Consider the following 18,410-nt stretch of genomic DNA (forward strand, 5'->3'; position numbering starts at 1 on the left):
CAAAACTTCTCAGTGGATTAGGATTACATCCCTATGAACCTGTGGTATATGGTGGGGGTATGGGTGGTGCTGGAATAAATATGAGTACTTTTCACTTCCAATAGAAAGGGAAGAGATGTGAATACAGGAAACACTTTCTACATTTCATACTCAGTGCCACCATAAATACACACAGTGAAGATATAACATGGACTAGATACATACAGTAACGCAGAATGTGTTTTAATTCCCAATTTCTTCTTGTAGAAAAACAGCTCATATAGGGAAGAACTGGGTATTTTGCTGTTGTCAGCCTCTGCCAAAACGTACTAGTTGATTCCATTCAAACTAATTACACTTTGGACTCAAAAAGCTGGCACAGAAAGACTTTTCTTATAAATTGACAATATCATAAATTCAATGGTACCACGGTCTGTCAGCAAATCTGTCAATAGGAAGGGCACATATTAATTTTGATTTAAAAATATAATTGATATTGTTAACATCACTCTTAAAAGTAATCAGTTCTGCTTCTTTAAGCGGATTTAAAATCTGTTCAATCATAAATCCCATTCCTAGCATTTCCTGGCTGGCAAGTATTGAAGAATGTAACCTGCAGGAAGATGGAACCTATATATTTAGATTTATTAGGGCTGGGTTTTGCTGGGTAATAATGTAACTAAACACATTACCATACATTAATTCAGCTCAGCTCAATAAACTGAAGCACAGAGTGACATGGTATTTGAATTGTTAACAACCACCTGAAGATATTAGCTGTGTTACTTGATTTCCTGCTCTTCATCTTTCCTACCATTTCTGTCATTACTGTTTCTCTCTATTCCAGCCTCTGATTTCTGTAGGCACTTCAGTCCATTTGCCATCAGGAGACAAAATTAAGTGTAATGTAGAACAAGTTCTTCACCAGATATCTAGCTGTATTCCCAAGTCCATGTCATTTGGTCCACCAAAGCAATTCCACACACAATAGGCAAAATTCAATACGTAATGCAGTACTTTTAATAAAACAATTCTGGTACACATATATTTGCAAACAGTTATTTCACAAGGATTTATCAGTGAACATGCTGAATAAACCTTAAACATTTAATTAAATTCTTACCTACTATTTGCCCTCGTATTGTATCACTGTCTGTGGGATTGAGCTTGCATAGATCTAACCGCTGGTCTGACAAAAAAGAAGAGGGTGCATTGTTATCTGAACTGTGAGAGTGCAGGAATTTATAGCAGCACACTGAAAGTTTTAATACAGTATGAGTCGAGTGTACATTTTATAAGTGGTAATATTCTCAGAGGTCCAGATCCTGGGAAAACATACTACTCTGCGTCTAGGCCAATTAGTGGATTCCAGTAGCCAAGGAGCCCAGGATGGGCTCTTATGCCTGTTTAAATTCACACCCTTCCACCCCACATCCCTCAACTAATCGTCAACAGAGGTGCTTCAGGATGTATAGGCAGATTCCCATCAATGTCACAAAGTAATAAGCATGGCAACTCCAACTGATAACTCCACAGACAATAAATGTAAATTAACAATTAAATTGCCATTATTATAGCTTTGATCATAAAATCCTTCCTCTAGATTTTCCTTTCCCTTTAAGCTTTGCACAGAAATGGAACAATGTTGGCAAGGCCAAAAATCAGACTGTGAACCATCAGTCAACAAAGAGGCACACGCAAAGTTTCAAAAACAAATCTGAGAAATCGGTAACTTTTCACTGTATGAAATGCTCATGGAACACTTAACACCAATAAGGGATAAAGAATAGTCAGGTGTGCCTAAAAAAAAAGGGTTGGTATGGAAGAAGATTGTATTTGCCCCTGGTTGGCTAATGTGCGAGATGTCTTAAATGGGTCAATAGATGTTGCATTCGCCTCTGTTCATCTCTATCAGGAGGTTGAGCAAATGGGGAATAAGGAATAAAAAGAGAAAATCCAGGGAATATTCAGTGGGTCAGGCAACATCTTGGAGAAAGAAATAGGAGTTGACATTTCAAGTTGATAGCCTTTCATCAGAACTAGAAAAAGTTAGAGATTTAACAGATTTTAATTAAGTATAGATGCAAGGTAGGTTGGGCATGAAGTGGGTGGGTGGCTGAAGAACAAAAGTGAGATGTGAAGGGTGGAAGGCAAGAAAGATGAAATGACAAAAGGGATAATGGCGCAAAGCAAAAGGTGGTGGTAATGGAGCAAGTAAAGAAACAAAAGATGGGTCTAGAGGAGGTGTAAAGGGAATAGCAGAATTGTCATCAACAGCTGCTATGAAAAAAATTGGGGCAGAGGTTATGATCCAAAATTGTCCAGAAAATTGTAAAGGATATAATTGAAAGATGAGATGCTGTTCTTCAAGCTTTCACTGAGCTTCACTGGAACAGTGTAGGAGGTAGAGGACATTGAGATCAGAATGAGAGTGGAGCACAGAATTAATCTTTCAAGGAGGTACTTTACAGCCTTCTGGATTCAGCACTGAGTTCAATAATTTCAAATCATAACCTCTACTCCTATTTTTTCCAGTTGGTAACTTTTGGTGATGATTCTGCTATTCCCATTTACACATTTGCCCAGACTTATCTTTTGTTTCTTTTCTTGTCATTTTCTGTTGCCTTGCACTGTCATCCCTTGCATCATTTAACCTCTCCTGCCTTCTACCCCATCACAAACCCTCCCTTACATTTTCATTCCCTCCCTGCCTCTTTACTGGCTTAAAACCTATTATATCTCTGACTTATTCCGGGTTTGACAAATGGCCAGACCTGAAACTTAACTCTGTTCCTCTCTCCACAGTCGCTGCCTGGCCAGATGGCTATTTCCAGCATCTTTTGTTTGCTTTTACATGAAGAATAAGGAAGTTTTTTTTATCCAGACATGGTCTGAACAGCATAATACCAGGAGAGAGGCAAGAGTAGCTGCCTTCAGCTTGAAAGCAGCAGTCAACCAAGAATGGCGTCAAAAGGTCCAAGCAAAATTGAAAATGGGAAAATGAATCAGTGGATGGAGGTTATACCTGTTGCAAAGGAAGAAAGTTACTGTTGTCAGAGGTCAGTTATCCAGGCTACTAGGACATTAGCACAAGAGTTACACAAGTAATTGTCTTGGCCCAACCCTGTTCAGGTGCTCCATCAATGAACTTTCCTCTGCCACAAAGGCCCACAGAGCTGGGGCTGTTTACCTTGCATACAGCTTTATTCAAAACTCAGATAGTAAAGCAACTCATGCCAGCTTACAGGAGGATCCAGATAACGATCAGGTATAGGCTGACAAGTAACAGGCAACATTTTGCATCATGTAAGTGCTAAGCAATAAACAACTCGAACAAGAAAAATTCCAGCCATTTCCCCTCAACCTTCAAAGGTACCTATATTACCAAGTGCCCCACCATCACCATCTTGGGGATCAGCATTGGTCAGAAGTTGAATTGGACCAGTCATATCAACAACATGGCTACACAACCACAGCAGAGGATAAGGACTCTGCTACGAGTGGCTCATCTCCTGACCCTCTTAAAGCCTCTCCAACATACACAAGTTTCAAGTCAGGAGTGTGACTGAATACTGACAATTCATCCTGGATTGCTGCAGAAATAACACCACTCGAAGTGGCTCAACACCAACCAAGACAGTGCAGTTTACTTGATCGGTGCCACTGCTGCTGGACTAATAGCCATTCCTCCATTCCTGGCAAACTGTGGCTGTGGTTATTACAATCTATAGGATGTACTGCAGTAACTCACCCAGGTTACTTAGGCTGCATTTCCATCCACTGTGATTTCTACCAGTGAGAAGTAGTATGATATTATAGCTATTATTGAAACATGTGTTAAAGGGCAGGAACAACAGGTCAACTTTCCTGGTTATAGCACATTCAGCTGGAATAAAGAGGGAGGGATAAAAAGGCAAACCACCATGAATTTGTTATGGGCAAATAGTGTTTAACTGACTTGACTGAGATTTTATAATGAGGTAACAGAAAGGGTTCATGAGGATAATTAGGTTGCTGTGGTGCACATGGATTTCCAAAAAGTGTTTGCTAAAGTGCCACAAAACAGGTTTGCCAACAAAGTTAAAGCCCATGGAATAAAAGGGACAATGGCTGCATGGATATGAAGATGGCTGAGTGACAAGGAACTCAGAGTAGTCATGAACAGTTGTATTTCGGACTGTAGGAATTCCCCAGAGGTTAGTATTAGGACCTACTGCTTTTCTTGTTCTATATTAATGACCTAGACTTGGTGTGCAGGGCACATTTCAAAATTAGCAGATGGCTCAAAACTTGGAAGTATAGTCAACTCTCACTGTTCGCGACACCCTCCATCGTGAATTAGTTTACCCACACGAATGTTTGTTCAACTGATCGCAGTTTGCAGCACCAAATCTTCACTCATCCGCGATTTAACACGTTAAACTTCTCACCTAAACACATGTTGGTCCTGAAAGGTTAAATAAAAAACTGAATTCAGAGGCCGTAAAAAGCACTGCTTCTGTGTTGTCTTTCCCATGCAGAAAGTGCGCACTGCACATATGCCATCTCTAACTGCACATGGTTTGCTGTGATTTACAGGGTACAGTAACTCCCAACCAGTATTTTGCAATACAGGTACAGTACAGCACTTTACTAAAGATGAGTGAGTCGAAGCAAAACAAAAATCATCCCAGGAAAGTGATGACACTTGAGCAAAAAGTCACAATCTTAGATAGACTGAAAAATGGTGCAAGTGCTACTATGTTGGCCAGGGAATACTCTGTGAATGAATCTACAATCAGGCACATTAAGCAGAATGAAGAAAAATAAGGGCCAGTTTTTCTGGTAGTCGTACTGCCAAGTTAACTTTTGTGAGGAGGAGAGATCCACACTTAGAGGAAATGGAGAAGTTTCTCAACGTGTGGATAGAGTACCAGCATCAGAGGACTTCAGCTAATGGTCCAATTATTCAAAACAAAGCACTTGAATTGTACCCGCACATAAAGAGTAGTAAAGAGGGTAGTGCTGGTTTCACCAGTAACAATGAAGATGGTGCAGAAGGTGCCTCTCTGACTTCCAAAGGATTCTCAGCAAGTACAGGATGGTTCGATCACTTTAAAAAGCATTTCAGGCTGCATAATGTGAAGTTGGTGGGGGAAGCTGCTTCAGCTGGCCAAACAGCTGCAGGAGAGTTTTCCAAGCTGCTGCAGGAATACATTGAGGAGAGAGGTTACCATACAGAGCAGGTCTACTGGCCTGAGAAACTGGCCTGTTCTGGAAGATGATGCCAAATAGGACCTACATTTCAAAAGAAGAAAAGACAACTCCTGGTTTTAAAGCAGCGAAGGACAGGCTGACACTTCTCCTATGTACTAATGTGCCTGGCTTTAACCAACGTTGGTTTATAGGTCAGGAAACCCTCGAGCTTTCAAAGGGAAAAATAAATCTCATCTGCCAGTCTTTTGGAAAGGTAACAGCAATGCCTGGGTTACAGCAGTCATAGTTGGGACTGGTTTGCCAAATGCTTGCTGCCAGGGGTCTGCACTTATCTGAGGGAAAAGAGCCTGTCTTTCAAGGTCCCACTAATCCTCAATAATGCACCTAGGCATCCACACCCTCTAATAATGAGCCATCCAGGTGTTGACATTTTGTTTTTACCCCCAAATACGACCTCATTTATCCAACCAATGGACCAGGGGTTCATTGCCTCGTTCAAGGCTTACTACACCCGACAAAGTTTCAGCTGCATCCTTCATCTTATGGAAACAGACCCTTCAACTACAGTCTGTGATTGCTGGAAGGAATTCAACATCCTCATAGCAGCAAAGCATAATTAAGGGCTCATGGGATAAAGTTAGAGCTTCAACCATAAATGCCTGCGGGAAAAATGTTTGGCCTGAAGCTGTAAATGATTTCACAGGGTTCACCAATGTGGATGCTGAAGTGGCCAGGATTGTTGACTTAGCAAAACGAGTTGGAGGGGAGGGATTTGAAGACATGACCACAGCTGAAGTGGATGAGTTGCTTCAATTTCATCAAGAGGAACTCTCTATGGAGGAAATGGTTGAACTGATGAAATTAAATAAACCCAAACAGGAGTAGGAGCTAGAGCAGGAAGAAGAGCCTAAAAAGGCTCAATTCACAACCAAAATGATGGCAGATCTCTTCAGGTCAGCCGAAGATTTGAAAAAACAAGTGACAGGCCATGATATGAGCATGGAAAGAAGCATTGCCTTTTGTAGTGCGATTAACACAGTTATTGCTCCTTACTGAGAACTTTACAAACAAAAGGCAAAGCAGTCAACAATAACATAGTTCTTTTCATCCACATCAACGCCTGCATCGGCCACGTCACCCGCTCCCACTACTGTGAACTATGAGGAGGATAGTGATAGACATCAAAAAGAACATAGGCTGGCGGAACGAGCAGACATGTGGCAGAAGTATGAAGAGATACATTTTGGTAGGAAGGATAAGGAAAGGCAATATAAAAGATACAATTTTAAAGGCGGTGTAGGAGCAGAAGGACTTGGAGGTATAGGTGCACAAATCGTTGAAGGTGGCAGAGCCGTTTTGGAATGTGGTTAAAAAGAGCATACGTGATCCCGGGCTTGAGGCAGAGTACAAAAGCAAGGGAGTTATGGTGAACTTTTATAAAACATTGGTTCAGCCTCAACTGGAGTCGTGTCCAATTCTGGGCACCACATTTTAGGAGAGATGTGAAGTCATTTAGGAGCATGCGGAAAAGATTCAAGAGAATGGTTCCAGGGATGAGGGACTTCAGCTGCGAGGATAGATTGGAGATGCTGGGGCTATTCTCCTGAGGGAAGAGAAGGTCAAGAGGAAATTTGATAGAAGTGCTCAAAATCATGAGGGATCTGGACAGAATTGATAGGGATAAATTGATATCATTGGCAGAAGGGTCAAGAACCAGAGGGCACTGATTTAATGTGGTGGGCAAAAGAAAGGAGGAAAAATGGGCAAAACACAGAGGGAAAAACTTTTATTTTATGCAGCAAATGGTTAGGATCTGGAAAGCACAGTCTGACAGTGTGGTGGAGATAGATTCAATCATGGCTTTCAAAAGAGAATTGGATAATTATCCAAAAAGAAAAAAAATTGAAGGGCTACATATAAAAAGGTGTGGGAGTGGGACTAAGTGAGTACTGGCACAGACACGATGGGCCAAATGGCCTCTTTCTGTGTTGCAACCATTCAATGATTCTAAAAAAAAACCGGTGGGGGTCACAATATTGGCTAAGGAAACAATCGCAGCTGAGAGGAGGAATGATATGCTAGAAGGATGATCACATGAGGCCATAGGAGTTGAACTGAGAAACAATAAAAGGGACAATGAAACTGCTGGGAGTATAACATAGGCCCCCAGATTGAGATAGAAGAGCAAATACATAGGCAAATTGCAAAGAAGTGCAGAAACAACAGGACATTAATAGCAGAGGATTTTAACTATCCTATTATTAACTGGGATAAACGTCAGTGTAAAAGGTATCGAGGGCACAGAATGTTCAAAATACATTCAAGAGAATATTTTTGTCAGTACGCAGCAAACCCAACAAGAGGAGGAGAAGTTTCAACTTAATTTTTATGAAATGAAGCTAAGGAGGTGAAAAGGCTTTCAATGGGAGAGCATTTTGGTAGTGGTGATCATAATTCAGCTAGATTTTGCAGAGTTATGGAAAAGCATAAAGATAGGCAAATAGTAAAAGTTTTAAATTGGGACAAGAACAGTTTTACTAAGCTTAGATGTGATTTAGAAAAAGAGTACTGGAAACAGCTATTTTAATCTAAATCAGTGTCAGAGCAACAGGATATATTCAAGGAAGAGATAGACAGGGTTCAGAACAAATGTGTTCCAAGAAAGAAAAAGGGTGGGATTCCCAAATCTTGCTCCCTTCCCCACTCCCATGGCTGGATGTCAAACAGCATTCAGTGTAGGATAAGGCAAAAAAGGAATGCTTAAGTCAAATACAGAGAGCTCAATACTGCAAAAAGCCTAGAGGAGTATAGAAAATACAAGTGAAATTATAAAGGAAATTAGGAAAGTAAAGAGGGGAAAATTAATCAGCAAATAAAATAAAGGAAAACCCAAAGGTGTTTTACAAATACATAGGGAGCAAAACTAAACTAAGGAAAGAGTAGAGTTGATTCAAGGCCGAAAAGAAAACTTGTTGTTTGGAGGTGCAAGACGTGGATATAGTTCTTAACGAATACTTTGCATCTGTCTTCACAAAAGAGGGGAAATCAAGCAGAAATTGCAGTTGAGGAGGAGGGGAGTGTGAAATAACAGATGGTATAAACATACTGAGAGGAGAAATATTAAGGCTTTAGCATCTTTGAAAGTGGATAAATTACCAGGCCCAGAAGAAATGTTTCCCAGGCTGCTACAAGAAGGGATGAGACAGTGCAGGCTCTGACCATCATTTTCCAATCCTGTCTGGCTACAAGCATGGTGCCAGAGGACTGGAGGACAGCTAACATTATACCATTGTTTAAAAAGGGAGGAAGGGACAAATTGACTAATTATAATCCAGCTTGGATTTGTCTAATTAACTTAATTATAATAATAGATGTAATAGAATAGGGTAATACATGACGGATGTTTTGTGAATGGAGGGCTCAGATGCCTTGTGTTTTGCACTGGATATCAATGATTTGGACTTAATTGTGGTGGGTTTGATTAAGAAGTTTGCAGATGATATGAGAATTGGTCATGTAGTTGATAATGCGGAAGGAAGTAATAGACTGCAGGAAGATATCAATGGTCTGGTTAGCTGGACAGAAAAATGACAAATGGAATTCAATTTGGAGAAGTGTGAGGTAATGCATTTGGGGAGGGCAAACATGGCAAGGGGATACACAATATACGGTAGGATACTGAGAAGTATTCAGGAACAGAGGGATCTTGGAAGTGCATGCCTACAGGTTCCTGAAGTTAGCAGGACAGGTAGATAAGTGGTTAAGATGGCATAGGAGTTACTTCCTTTTATTAACCAAGGCATAGAATGTAAGAGCAGGGAGGTTATGCTATAACTGTATAATACACTAGTTAAGCCACAGTTAGGCTGCCACTTACAGTTCTGTTCACCATATTACAGGAAGGATGTGACTGCACTAGAGAGGGTACAGAGATTAACAAGGATGTTATCAAAACTGGAGAATTTTAGCTATGAGGAAAGATCGGATAGACTGGAGTTATTTCCTTTCTAACAGAGGAGGCTAAGGAGAGATTTAATTGAGAAATTATGAGGGGGCTAGATAGAGGATAGGAAGGACCTATTTCCTTTAACGCTGAAGCCAATAATCAGGGGCATAGGTTTAAAGTAATTGGCAGAAGGAATAGAAGGAAACTGAGGATTTTTTTCATCACAGGCATTAGGGGTCTGGAACTCTGTCTGAAATGGTGGTAGAGGCAGAAACCCTTATTGCATTTAAAAAAACAATGGGTATGCACTTGACGTGCTGTAAGCTACAGGGCTATTGACCAAGAGCCAGAAAGTGGGATTAGGCTGGATCGCTCTTTTTGGCTGGCACAAACAAGATGGACCAAATGCCTGTGGATAAAGTTTGCGTCTCTATGAACAAGGGCAGCAACGTTAGTAGAAAGCCACCTCCAAACTGCCCTCCAAGTCACACAACATCCCAACTTTGACATGCATCATTGGTGAGTCAATTTCTAGGAATTTCTTACCTCTCAGCGCAAAGACTACAATGGTTCAAAGAATTGGCCATCATCTTCTCAATGCAACTAGGGATAAGTCATAAATGCAGCCTTGCCAGTGACACCCAAATTCTGAGAATAAATAGGTATAAAAAAAGTTGTGCCACTTTGTACAGAGCCTTAGCTCAGTGCCAGCACTCTTGGCTCAGTGAGAAGGCCATCAATTCAAGTCCCTCTCTAGAACCTTGGGCATATAATCTATGCTGAGACTTCAGTGCAATATTAAACGTGTGCTGTTTCTGCTCTCACAGGCAGTTGTAAAATATCCCATGGCACTTTTCAAAGAACCAAGTGTTCTCCTGGTTTCCTAGTCAATATTTACACCTCAATCATTAGCAAAAAACAGATTATTTACTTATTTATCTAATTGTTATTTGTGTGATATTCCATTTACAAACTGACTGCCACTTTACCCATATTACAAGGGACCAGATGACAAAAAAAGAACTTCATTGTCTATGAAGTGCTTTCTGAAATTCTGAGGTCATCAAAGGTCATATTAATGCAAATTCTTTGACTGTTTTTAAATAGATCCAGCTTTCTCTTCCAAAGGAATTCCAACACAACTTAGGTCACCTACACAAAACAAAGGAGAAAATAAGCAGCCCATCGCCACTTTCCAATTGCTGACACACTTTTAGTAAGGAGATACAGTCACTCTTTTGCTATTCTCTCCTCCATTGGAATACTCCACAATCACAAAGATCCCAAACTAACATATTATCTAGGATCAGGTGAAGTTCATCCCATCAGTACCAGGCTATTAGAGTGCCAGAAAAGCTTGAAAATTAAACTCAAATAATTAGTTAGTTAATCCTTGCTTATACATTAGTTCTACTGCCAAAAAAAATTATCAAGAGACAGACTACATACAGCCAGTGTCCTTTAGCCTACTGATGGCATTTGATAGCAGCCGAACACAGCCCAGAAAGCCAGCTCCCTGTTTCTTATGTATTTTCTTGTGATTCCATATGCTTATAGTAATTGAGTCTGCTTTTCCAATGTACCTGAAAAGGAAGAAGTTATGAGTATGAAAACAAAAGCATCACCACAAACAACATAAGATGCTGAAAATTCCCAAAGGTCTCCAACAATGCTTTGCCCATTTGACAGACTTATCACATATTAATTAGTGCTGTGGGGGGAGGAGTTAAACTATTTGGCTTTGGAAGAAGCACCAGGATAAAGTAGGACTGATAGAAACAGGCATATTTGAAAAAAGAATAGTTCAAAAAGAGAATGGACCAGACCAGGGAAATACGAGGCACACTAGAATAGATTTGGAGTGCATGTGTGTAAATGCATGGGAGCGTGGTAAATAAGGTTGGTGAGCTGCAGATGCAAGTAGTCATGGGAGATTATGATATGGTGGCAATAATATGACTGAAATAGGGGGAGGAAAGGCACTTAATATTCCTGGCTGCAATGTATTCATGAAAGATACAGAAGGAAAAAAAGGGTGGCAGGATTGACCAAAGATACTATTAAAGCAGTGGAATGAATCCTCAAGTGCATCATCACAATGGCAGAAACCAATTTGGTTAGAATTAAGGAATTGAGGAGCTGTTACAATGCTGGGTGTATACTATGGGCCACCAATAGTGGGAAGGAGAGAGAGCAGCAAATTTACACTTAAATTACAGAAAGATGGGAGAACTACAGAGTAGTTTCTTTTTTATTCGTTCATTGGATGTGGGCATCACTGGCAATGTCATCATTTATTGCCCATCCCTAGCTGCTCTTGAGAAGGTGGTAGAGAACCACTTTCTTGAACCGCTGTAGTCCACATGATGTTGGTACACCCACAGTGCTATTAGGGAGTTTTAAAATTTTAACAAAGCGATGCTGCAGCAACAGCAATATAGTTCCAAATCAGGATGGTGTGTGTCATGGCAAGGAACCTGCAGATGGTGGTGTTCCGATGCATCTAGTGCTCTTATTCTTCTATGTGGTATAGATCGCAGTTTTTGAAGCTGCTATCGAAGGAGCCTTGGCAGGCTACTGCAGTGCATCTTGTAGGCAGTACACACTGCTGCCACTGGTGCACCAGTGGTGCAGGGAGTAAATATTTAAGCCAGTGGATGGGGTGCCAATCAAGTGGGCTGCTTTGACCTGGAGATTGTTGGGCTTCTTCAGTAATGCTGGAGCTACACTCATCCAGGCAAGTAGGGAGTATTCCAACACACTCCCAAACTGTGCCTTGAAGATGGCAGACAGGCTTTGGGAAGTCAGGAGGTGAGTTACTCACTGCAGAATTCCAAGCCTCTGACCTGCTCTTTTAGCACTGTTTTTATATGACTGCTCCAGTTAAGATTCTAGTCAATGGTAACTCCCAAAATGTTGTTGATGGGGAATTCAGCGATGGTCTTGCTGTTGCACTTCTAGGGAATGGTTAGATTCTCTTGTTAGAGATGGCCATTGCCCCGCACTTGTGTGTTGTGAATATTACTTGCCACCTAGCAACCCAAGCCTGAATGTTGCCCAGGTCTTGCTGCATTCAAGCAGACTGCTTCAGTATGTGGAGTTGCGCAAACTAAACACTTTGCAATCATCAGCAAATATCTCCAATACTAGCCTTATAATGGAGGGAAGATCATTGATGAAGCAGCTGAAGATGGTTGGGCCTGGTACACTACCCTGAGGAATTCCTGCAGCCATATCCTGGGGCTGAGATAATTAGCCTCCAACAACCACAACCATCTTCCTATGTGCTAGGTATGACTCCAACAAATGGAGAGATTATTCCTGATTTCCATTTATCTCAATTTTGCTAGGGCTCCTTGATACCACAATCAGTCAAGTGCTGCCTTGATGTCAAGGGCAGTCACTCTTACTTCACCTCTGGAATTCAGCTCTTTTGTCCATGTTTGAACCAAGGCTGTAATGAGGTCAGGAGCTGAGTGGCCCTGGCGGAACCAAATTAAGCATCAGTAAGCGGGTTATTGCTGAGTAAGTGCCACTTGATAGCACCATTGACGGCTTCCATCACTTTGCTGATGATCAAGAGTAGATCGATGGGGTGCCATTTGGACGGTTTGGACTCATCCTGATTTTTATGGACAGGGCATATCTGGGCAATTTTCTACATTGCTGGTGGATGCAAGTGTTGTAGCCGTATCAGAACAGCTTGGCTCAGGGCACGGCTCGTTCTGGAGCACAAGTCTTCAACACTACAGTTGGGCTGATGTCAGGGCCCATGTCTTTCACTGCATCCTGTACAAAGGCCATTTCTTGATTGCACATAGAGAGAATCAAATAGGCTGAAGACTGGCATCTATGATGCTTGGGACCTCAGGGGGAGGCTGAGATGGGTCCTCCATTCAGCATTTGTGGCTGAACGTGGTTGCAAGTCTTTTGCACTGCACTTGGGCCAAATCAGTGCATTGAAATTAGTCCTCCTTCAATGGAGTATTTTACCATTTGATTAATCTTTGTCCATTTCCATGACAACCCCGTCATGGGCTCCCCCATCATTGAAGGTGCGTTTGTTTGTGCAGCCTCCTCCTCTGGTTCGAGGTTTAATTGTCCACCACCATTCATGGCTGGACATAACAGGACTGTAAAGCTATGATCTGATCTGTTAGTTATGGGATTGTGAAATAAGTGGAATTTCATTTACCTGAATACAGTCTGGGATAATAACTGTGTAAAGGGACGAGTGAATTTCTGAAATGCATCCAAGAGAATTTTCTTGATCATTATGTCTCCAGCCCAATGAGAAAGGAAGCAGTGCTGGATCTAGTTCAGGGCAATGAAGTAGGGTAAGTGGAGCATGTCTCAGTGGGGCAAACAATGATCATAATAGCATTAGCTTTAGAGTTGTTATGGAAATGGACAAAGATAAATCAAATGTTAAAATGCTCCACTGAAGGAGGGCTAATTTCAATGCACTGATTTGGTCCAAGTGCAGCGAAAGCAAAGAGTTGCAGATAAAACAGCAAATGTACAATGGAAAGCTTTCAAAGAGGTGATAGTTTGGGTAAAGGCTGGACACATTCCCACAAGGGGAACGGAAGGACATCCAAAGCTAGAGTCCCTAAATTACTAAAGCTTTAAAGATTAAAATGAAACAGAAAAAAGCTCAATGATAAATGTCAAATTCATAATTCCGCTGAATCCAAAATAATCCAGAGAACTGACAAAGAAAATAAGAGGGACAAAAAAAGTACGTGATAATAGATTGTGGGCTAACCTAAAAAGAACAAAATGTTTTTTTATATACACAAATAGTAAAGTATAGACAAAGGAAGGGTGGGGTGGGCCAGGGACCAAAAACTTCTTGTGAAGTTTGAGGTATTAATAATTATTTTGCATCTGTATTCATAAAAGAGAGGATGCTGCCAATATAGCAGTAGAGGGGGGAGTACTAATGATATTCAATAGGATAAAATTAGGTGCAGAGGAGGTTCTTAAAGATTGGTAACGCTCAAAGTAGAAAAGTCACTGGGTTCAGATGAGATGTAGCCTAGGTTGCTGATGGAAGTAAAGGCGTAAATTGAGGGGCTCTGGCAACAATTTTCCAATTCTCCCAAGACATGTGAGTAGTGCCAGACGAATGGAGAATTGCAAATGTTACAGACCTGTACAAAAAATGGAAGGATAAGCCTGGCAATTACAGGATAGTCTGCACAACATTGGTGATGGGGAAACTTTTACAAAACAATAATCCAGAATGAAATTAATTGGCAGTTGGAAAATATGTATTAATAAATGAAACCCAACGTGGATTTGATAAACTTGTTTGACCAACTTAATTCAACTTTTTGATGAAGAAACAGAAAAGGTTGATGAGATCTACATGGGCTTTAAACAAGCTTTTGAAAAGCAGCACTTGGCAGGCCTGGTATTAAAATTGAATTCATGGGATTAGAGGGACACCAACGACACGGAAAATTGTCCTAGGGACAGAAAGCAGAGGTGAGTGATTGCTTTTCAGGCTAGAGGATAGTGTGTATGGATATCTCCCAGGGGTCAATGTCAGGACAGCTGCTCTTTTTGATTTATATCAATGGCTTGGACTTGGATGTAAAGACCATAACTTCAAAGTATGTAGATGACACAAATCTGGAAACAAACAATAATGAGAATAATAACAGACTACAGGGAAACATCAACAGACTGGTGAAACGAGCAGACACATGGCAGGTGAATTTTAACCCAGGGTGTGAACTGATTCATTTTGGAAGGAAGAATAAGAATTAGCTAGTGTACAATGTTAAAGGGGGTGTATGTGTGCAAGTGTTTAAAGGTGACAGGCCAAGTTGGAAAGGCTTTAAAATTAGAGGCATATACTACAAAAGCAAGGAAGTTGCATACTTTTATAAAACACTGATTAGGCCCCAACTCGAGTATTGAGGTTAATTCTGGGAACCACGCTTTAGGAAGGATGTCAAATCCTTAGGGAAGGTGCACAGGAAATTTACTAGAATGGTACCAGAAATGTTAAGTGGAGAAACTAGACAAACTGTTGTTGTTCTCATTAAAGCAGACAAGGTCAAGAGGAATTTGATGGTGCTGTTCAAAATCATGAAAGACTTCGATAGAATAAATAAGCAGAAGCTGCTTCCAGTGCCAGAATGGTCAGTAACCAGAGGATACAAATTTAAGGTAATGGGCAAAAAAGCCAGGGGTGACACAAGGAAAAGAAAAATTATACTGCAAGTTTGGAATGCACCCCTGAAAGGTCAGTGGTAGCAGATTCGATAATAATTTTCAAAAGAGAATTAAATAAGTAACGATATGGTTATGGTTGCCGGGTTATGGAGAACAAAACAGGAAGTGGAATCAATTGGATAGCTCTTTCAAAGAGCTGACACAGGCATGATGGGCTGAATGACCTCCTGTGCTATATCATTCAATGATTCTACAACACGTAAGACAGTCTAGTTGCATATAAACATAACCTTTTTAAATTGCAAACAAGCCATATTCACAAACACTGAGAGTGACTACTTTTATGTGAAATTTACATTCACTTCTAGCTGCATCATAACAAAACCATCATCAGCCATTTTAATGCATAGGACAGATACTGACAACATCAAGTCACAGTCAGATCATTCCCATCATCTGGTAGCAAGCTTCAGGAATGGTTCAATGTTTGGCCATGGTAAATTAAATAATTAAGACGAATATCAAAGATGAAAAAGTCACTGTGTTCTTTAGAACAACAATTTAACGATCACTGTATTAGTCAAAAATATTTTAGGTAATATGGACCAGTCACTGAATCACAGCTAACTGTTCTACATTGAAAATGCTAATCATCTTCAATGATGACGTAAGACCTTAAAGCAGCACACTTATTTTTTTACCAAATCTCATTTAGCAATTGCAATATCTGAAGTATCACATATTCAACAATCAAAAGTAAACTAAAATTGTGTCTTGATGCTATAATAGCTGATTAAACCCCTACATTTTTGCAAATTGTCAGAATAAAGTGTCCAGAAGTAGTTTGAGGCATTAAGTTTTATCTAGTTTAGATTCAGTACAAAATTAATTTGTCAATTCTTTCAATTCCATTAACCAGAGCACAGGTTTTGTTAACTGGTTGATAGAACTCAAAAAAAAAACTGGGCAATAAGTTAAGATCCAGAGAATCAATCCCTAGTGACTTCATGAAGGTGTGTGCTTTGCATAACTCAGATATTTTATACCCGACCACCTCTCTGACTCACTTCCCTGCTTTATGACACTCCTTAAAACTGACCTCTTCGACCAAGTTTTTGGTCATTTGACCTAAAATCTCCTTACATGGCTCAGTGTTATACTTTGTTTTCTAATGCTCCGGTGAAGTGCCTTGGACATTTCATTATTTTAAAGGTGCTTTTAAGTTGTTGTTGTTTTTGAGAAACACTTTTCAATAGTACAAGGCAAAATAAACGTTAAGTGAGGAAGCATAAACTCATGACTTTTAACATTTATACGATGGAGGAAGATGGAACGGCAGGAGGAGTCTAGTCTGATATTCTGGATCAGTAATTTTATTCCTACAAAGCAACCATATCCTATATTCTGAAAATACCCAATTAAAATTGATAACAGAATGAAAATAGGTAAAATGTGACCCCAGATTATGTCCTACTACAATTACAACTACTCTCCATTGGCCCATATCCAAATACAAGTACAGCATTGTCACCATTAAATTTTGTATTTAGTGCTTCTACATAAATTAGTAATTTACCATTTTGTGTAGATGAAGGCAATCCCCTCTGATTCAAACACTTTGGTGCATTTTTTTAGATTTCTGTACTTTTAAATAATGATTGTGATTTTAAAATGATTAAATTACCTAATTAAAAAGTAATTTAAAGCATAGTAAGCCCTAAGAATTACAAGACACTCCAAAAATAAAATGGTAGCTGCAGATTCAACTGCACTCACAAGTCATAGTGTTGGTTCCATTTTGGATCAAGCGTGTTTTTCACCGTGTCTGTCGAGTGACACTGTCCAGAGCCATCTACAATAATTTTGGCAAAAGGGTCAGGTAATCCTATGCAAGGCAAAACAAAAGAACCTTATTTAAAACAGGTAAACTGCTAATAATCTAGCAACATTTCAAATAGTTGGAAACTTCATTCCTGACTAAAAATACATAAAAGGAAATCTAAAGTATTCATTGAACGCAATTACTCATTATAAAAACAGAAAATGCTGGAAGAACTCAGCACGTCCTGCAGCATCTGTGGAGAGAGAAACAGAGTTAACGTTTCGAGTCCGTATGGCTCTTCAGAGCTAAAGAGAAGTAGAAATGTGCCGGATTTTATACTGTTTAAGAGGGGGTGAAGCAGGTGGAGCAAAATGGAAGGTCAGGGATAGGTGGGAGTCATACGGGCTCAAAACGTTAACTCCGTTTCTCTCTCCATGGACGCTGCCAGACCTACTGAGTTTTACCAGCATTTTCTGTTTTTATTTCCGACTTCCGCAATATTGTGCTTTTATCTCAGTGTACAATCATACATAATGTTGATTCCATTTCAGTTTCTAATAGCCCCCAATTAAAATTATAAACCCAAATGTTGCTCATTACATAGGTGCATAAATATCACTGCGATTCTTTCACTGTACATTGAAAAAGAAATCCCTATTGCTCCCAAGGTTTTAATTTGATTTTAAATTACTCTTTAAGTGAGTTAGGTTTCTGGATTCCAGCAGTGATGTAAGGGATGATTCCACGATGGCATTCACCAAGCTTATCCCCACATTCTGCAAGGACATCTCGCTGAATTTAACAAACTAACAGAAGTGGCATCAAGTTCACCAGTCAAAAGTTCCCCACAACTCATTTTGGTACATGCCCAAGCATGTACAGGCCTCTCTGAAGTTCCCAATTGTAGTCAAGCCTATGTAAATTAGTCCTATGACAAATTTTGCTTTTTTGTGTTCCTCAGTCCTTTGGCTTTACTCACCAGTCTAAAACCAGCACTTCTTGGGTTCCCTACTCTACTCTTTAGTCTTGTTGAGGCAGACAGAACAAACTGCATACAGCTATTTTTGACACCCACTTGAGCTTAAGACGCAAGTCTTCAAACCCAGACATAACTACATCTGGTAAAATATTTCTTTATTATCCACACTTCATTGGGGTGGCTGTCGCTAGGTTGTACCAGTTACTTGAGTATGAAGCACAGAGTGATCAGAAAACAGAGTATTTCATAAACAGAAATGCTAAAGTCAAGAATTTGCAGTAAGTGGGGTCTCTAGATTA

The 18,410-nt window shown here is 40.1% G+C and overlaps 1 protein-coding gene across 1 annotated transcript in view; it reads right to left on the reverse strand.

The window, feature by feature from the left end:
* Positions 1-18,410, reverse strand: part of smurf1 (SMAD specific E3 ubiquitin protein ligase 1) — a 91,598-nt gene that overhangs the window by 37,031 nt on the left and 36,157 nt on the right. The window contains exons 2-4 of the mRNA XM_078557649.1: positions 17,087-17,195; positions 10,571-10,704; positions 1,103-1,168 (exon numbers count right to left, since the gene is read on the reverse strand). Coding sequence (XP_078413775.1) covers positions 1,103-1,168; positions 10,571-10,704; positions 17,087-17,195 — 309 coding nt within the window. The remainder of the gene's footprint in view (positions 1-1,102; positions 1,169-10,570; positions 10,705-17,086; positions 17,196-18,410) is intronic.

Source organism: Cetorhinus maximus, chromosome 15 (genome assembly GCF_964194155.1).
Source record: "Cetorhinus maximus chromosome 15, sCetMax3.hap1.1, whole genome shotgun sequence".
Taxonomy (NCBI): Eukaryota; Metazoa; Chordata; class Chondrichthyes; order Lamniformes; family Cetorhinidae; genus Cetorhinus; species Cetorhinus maximus.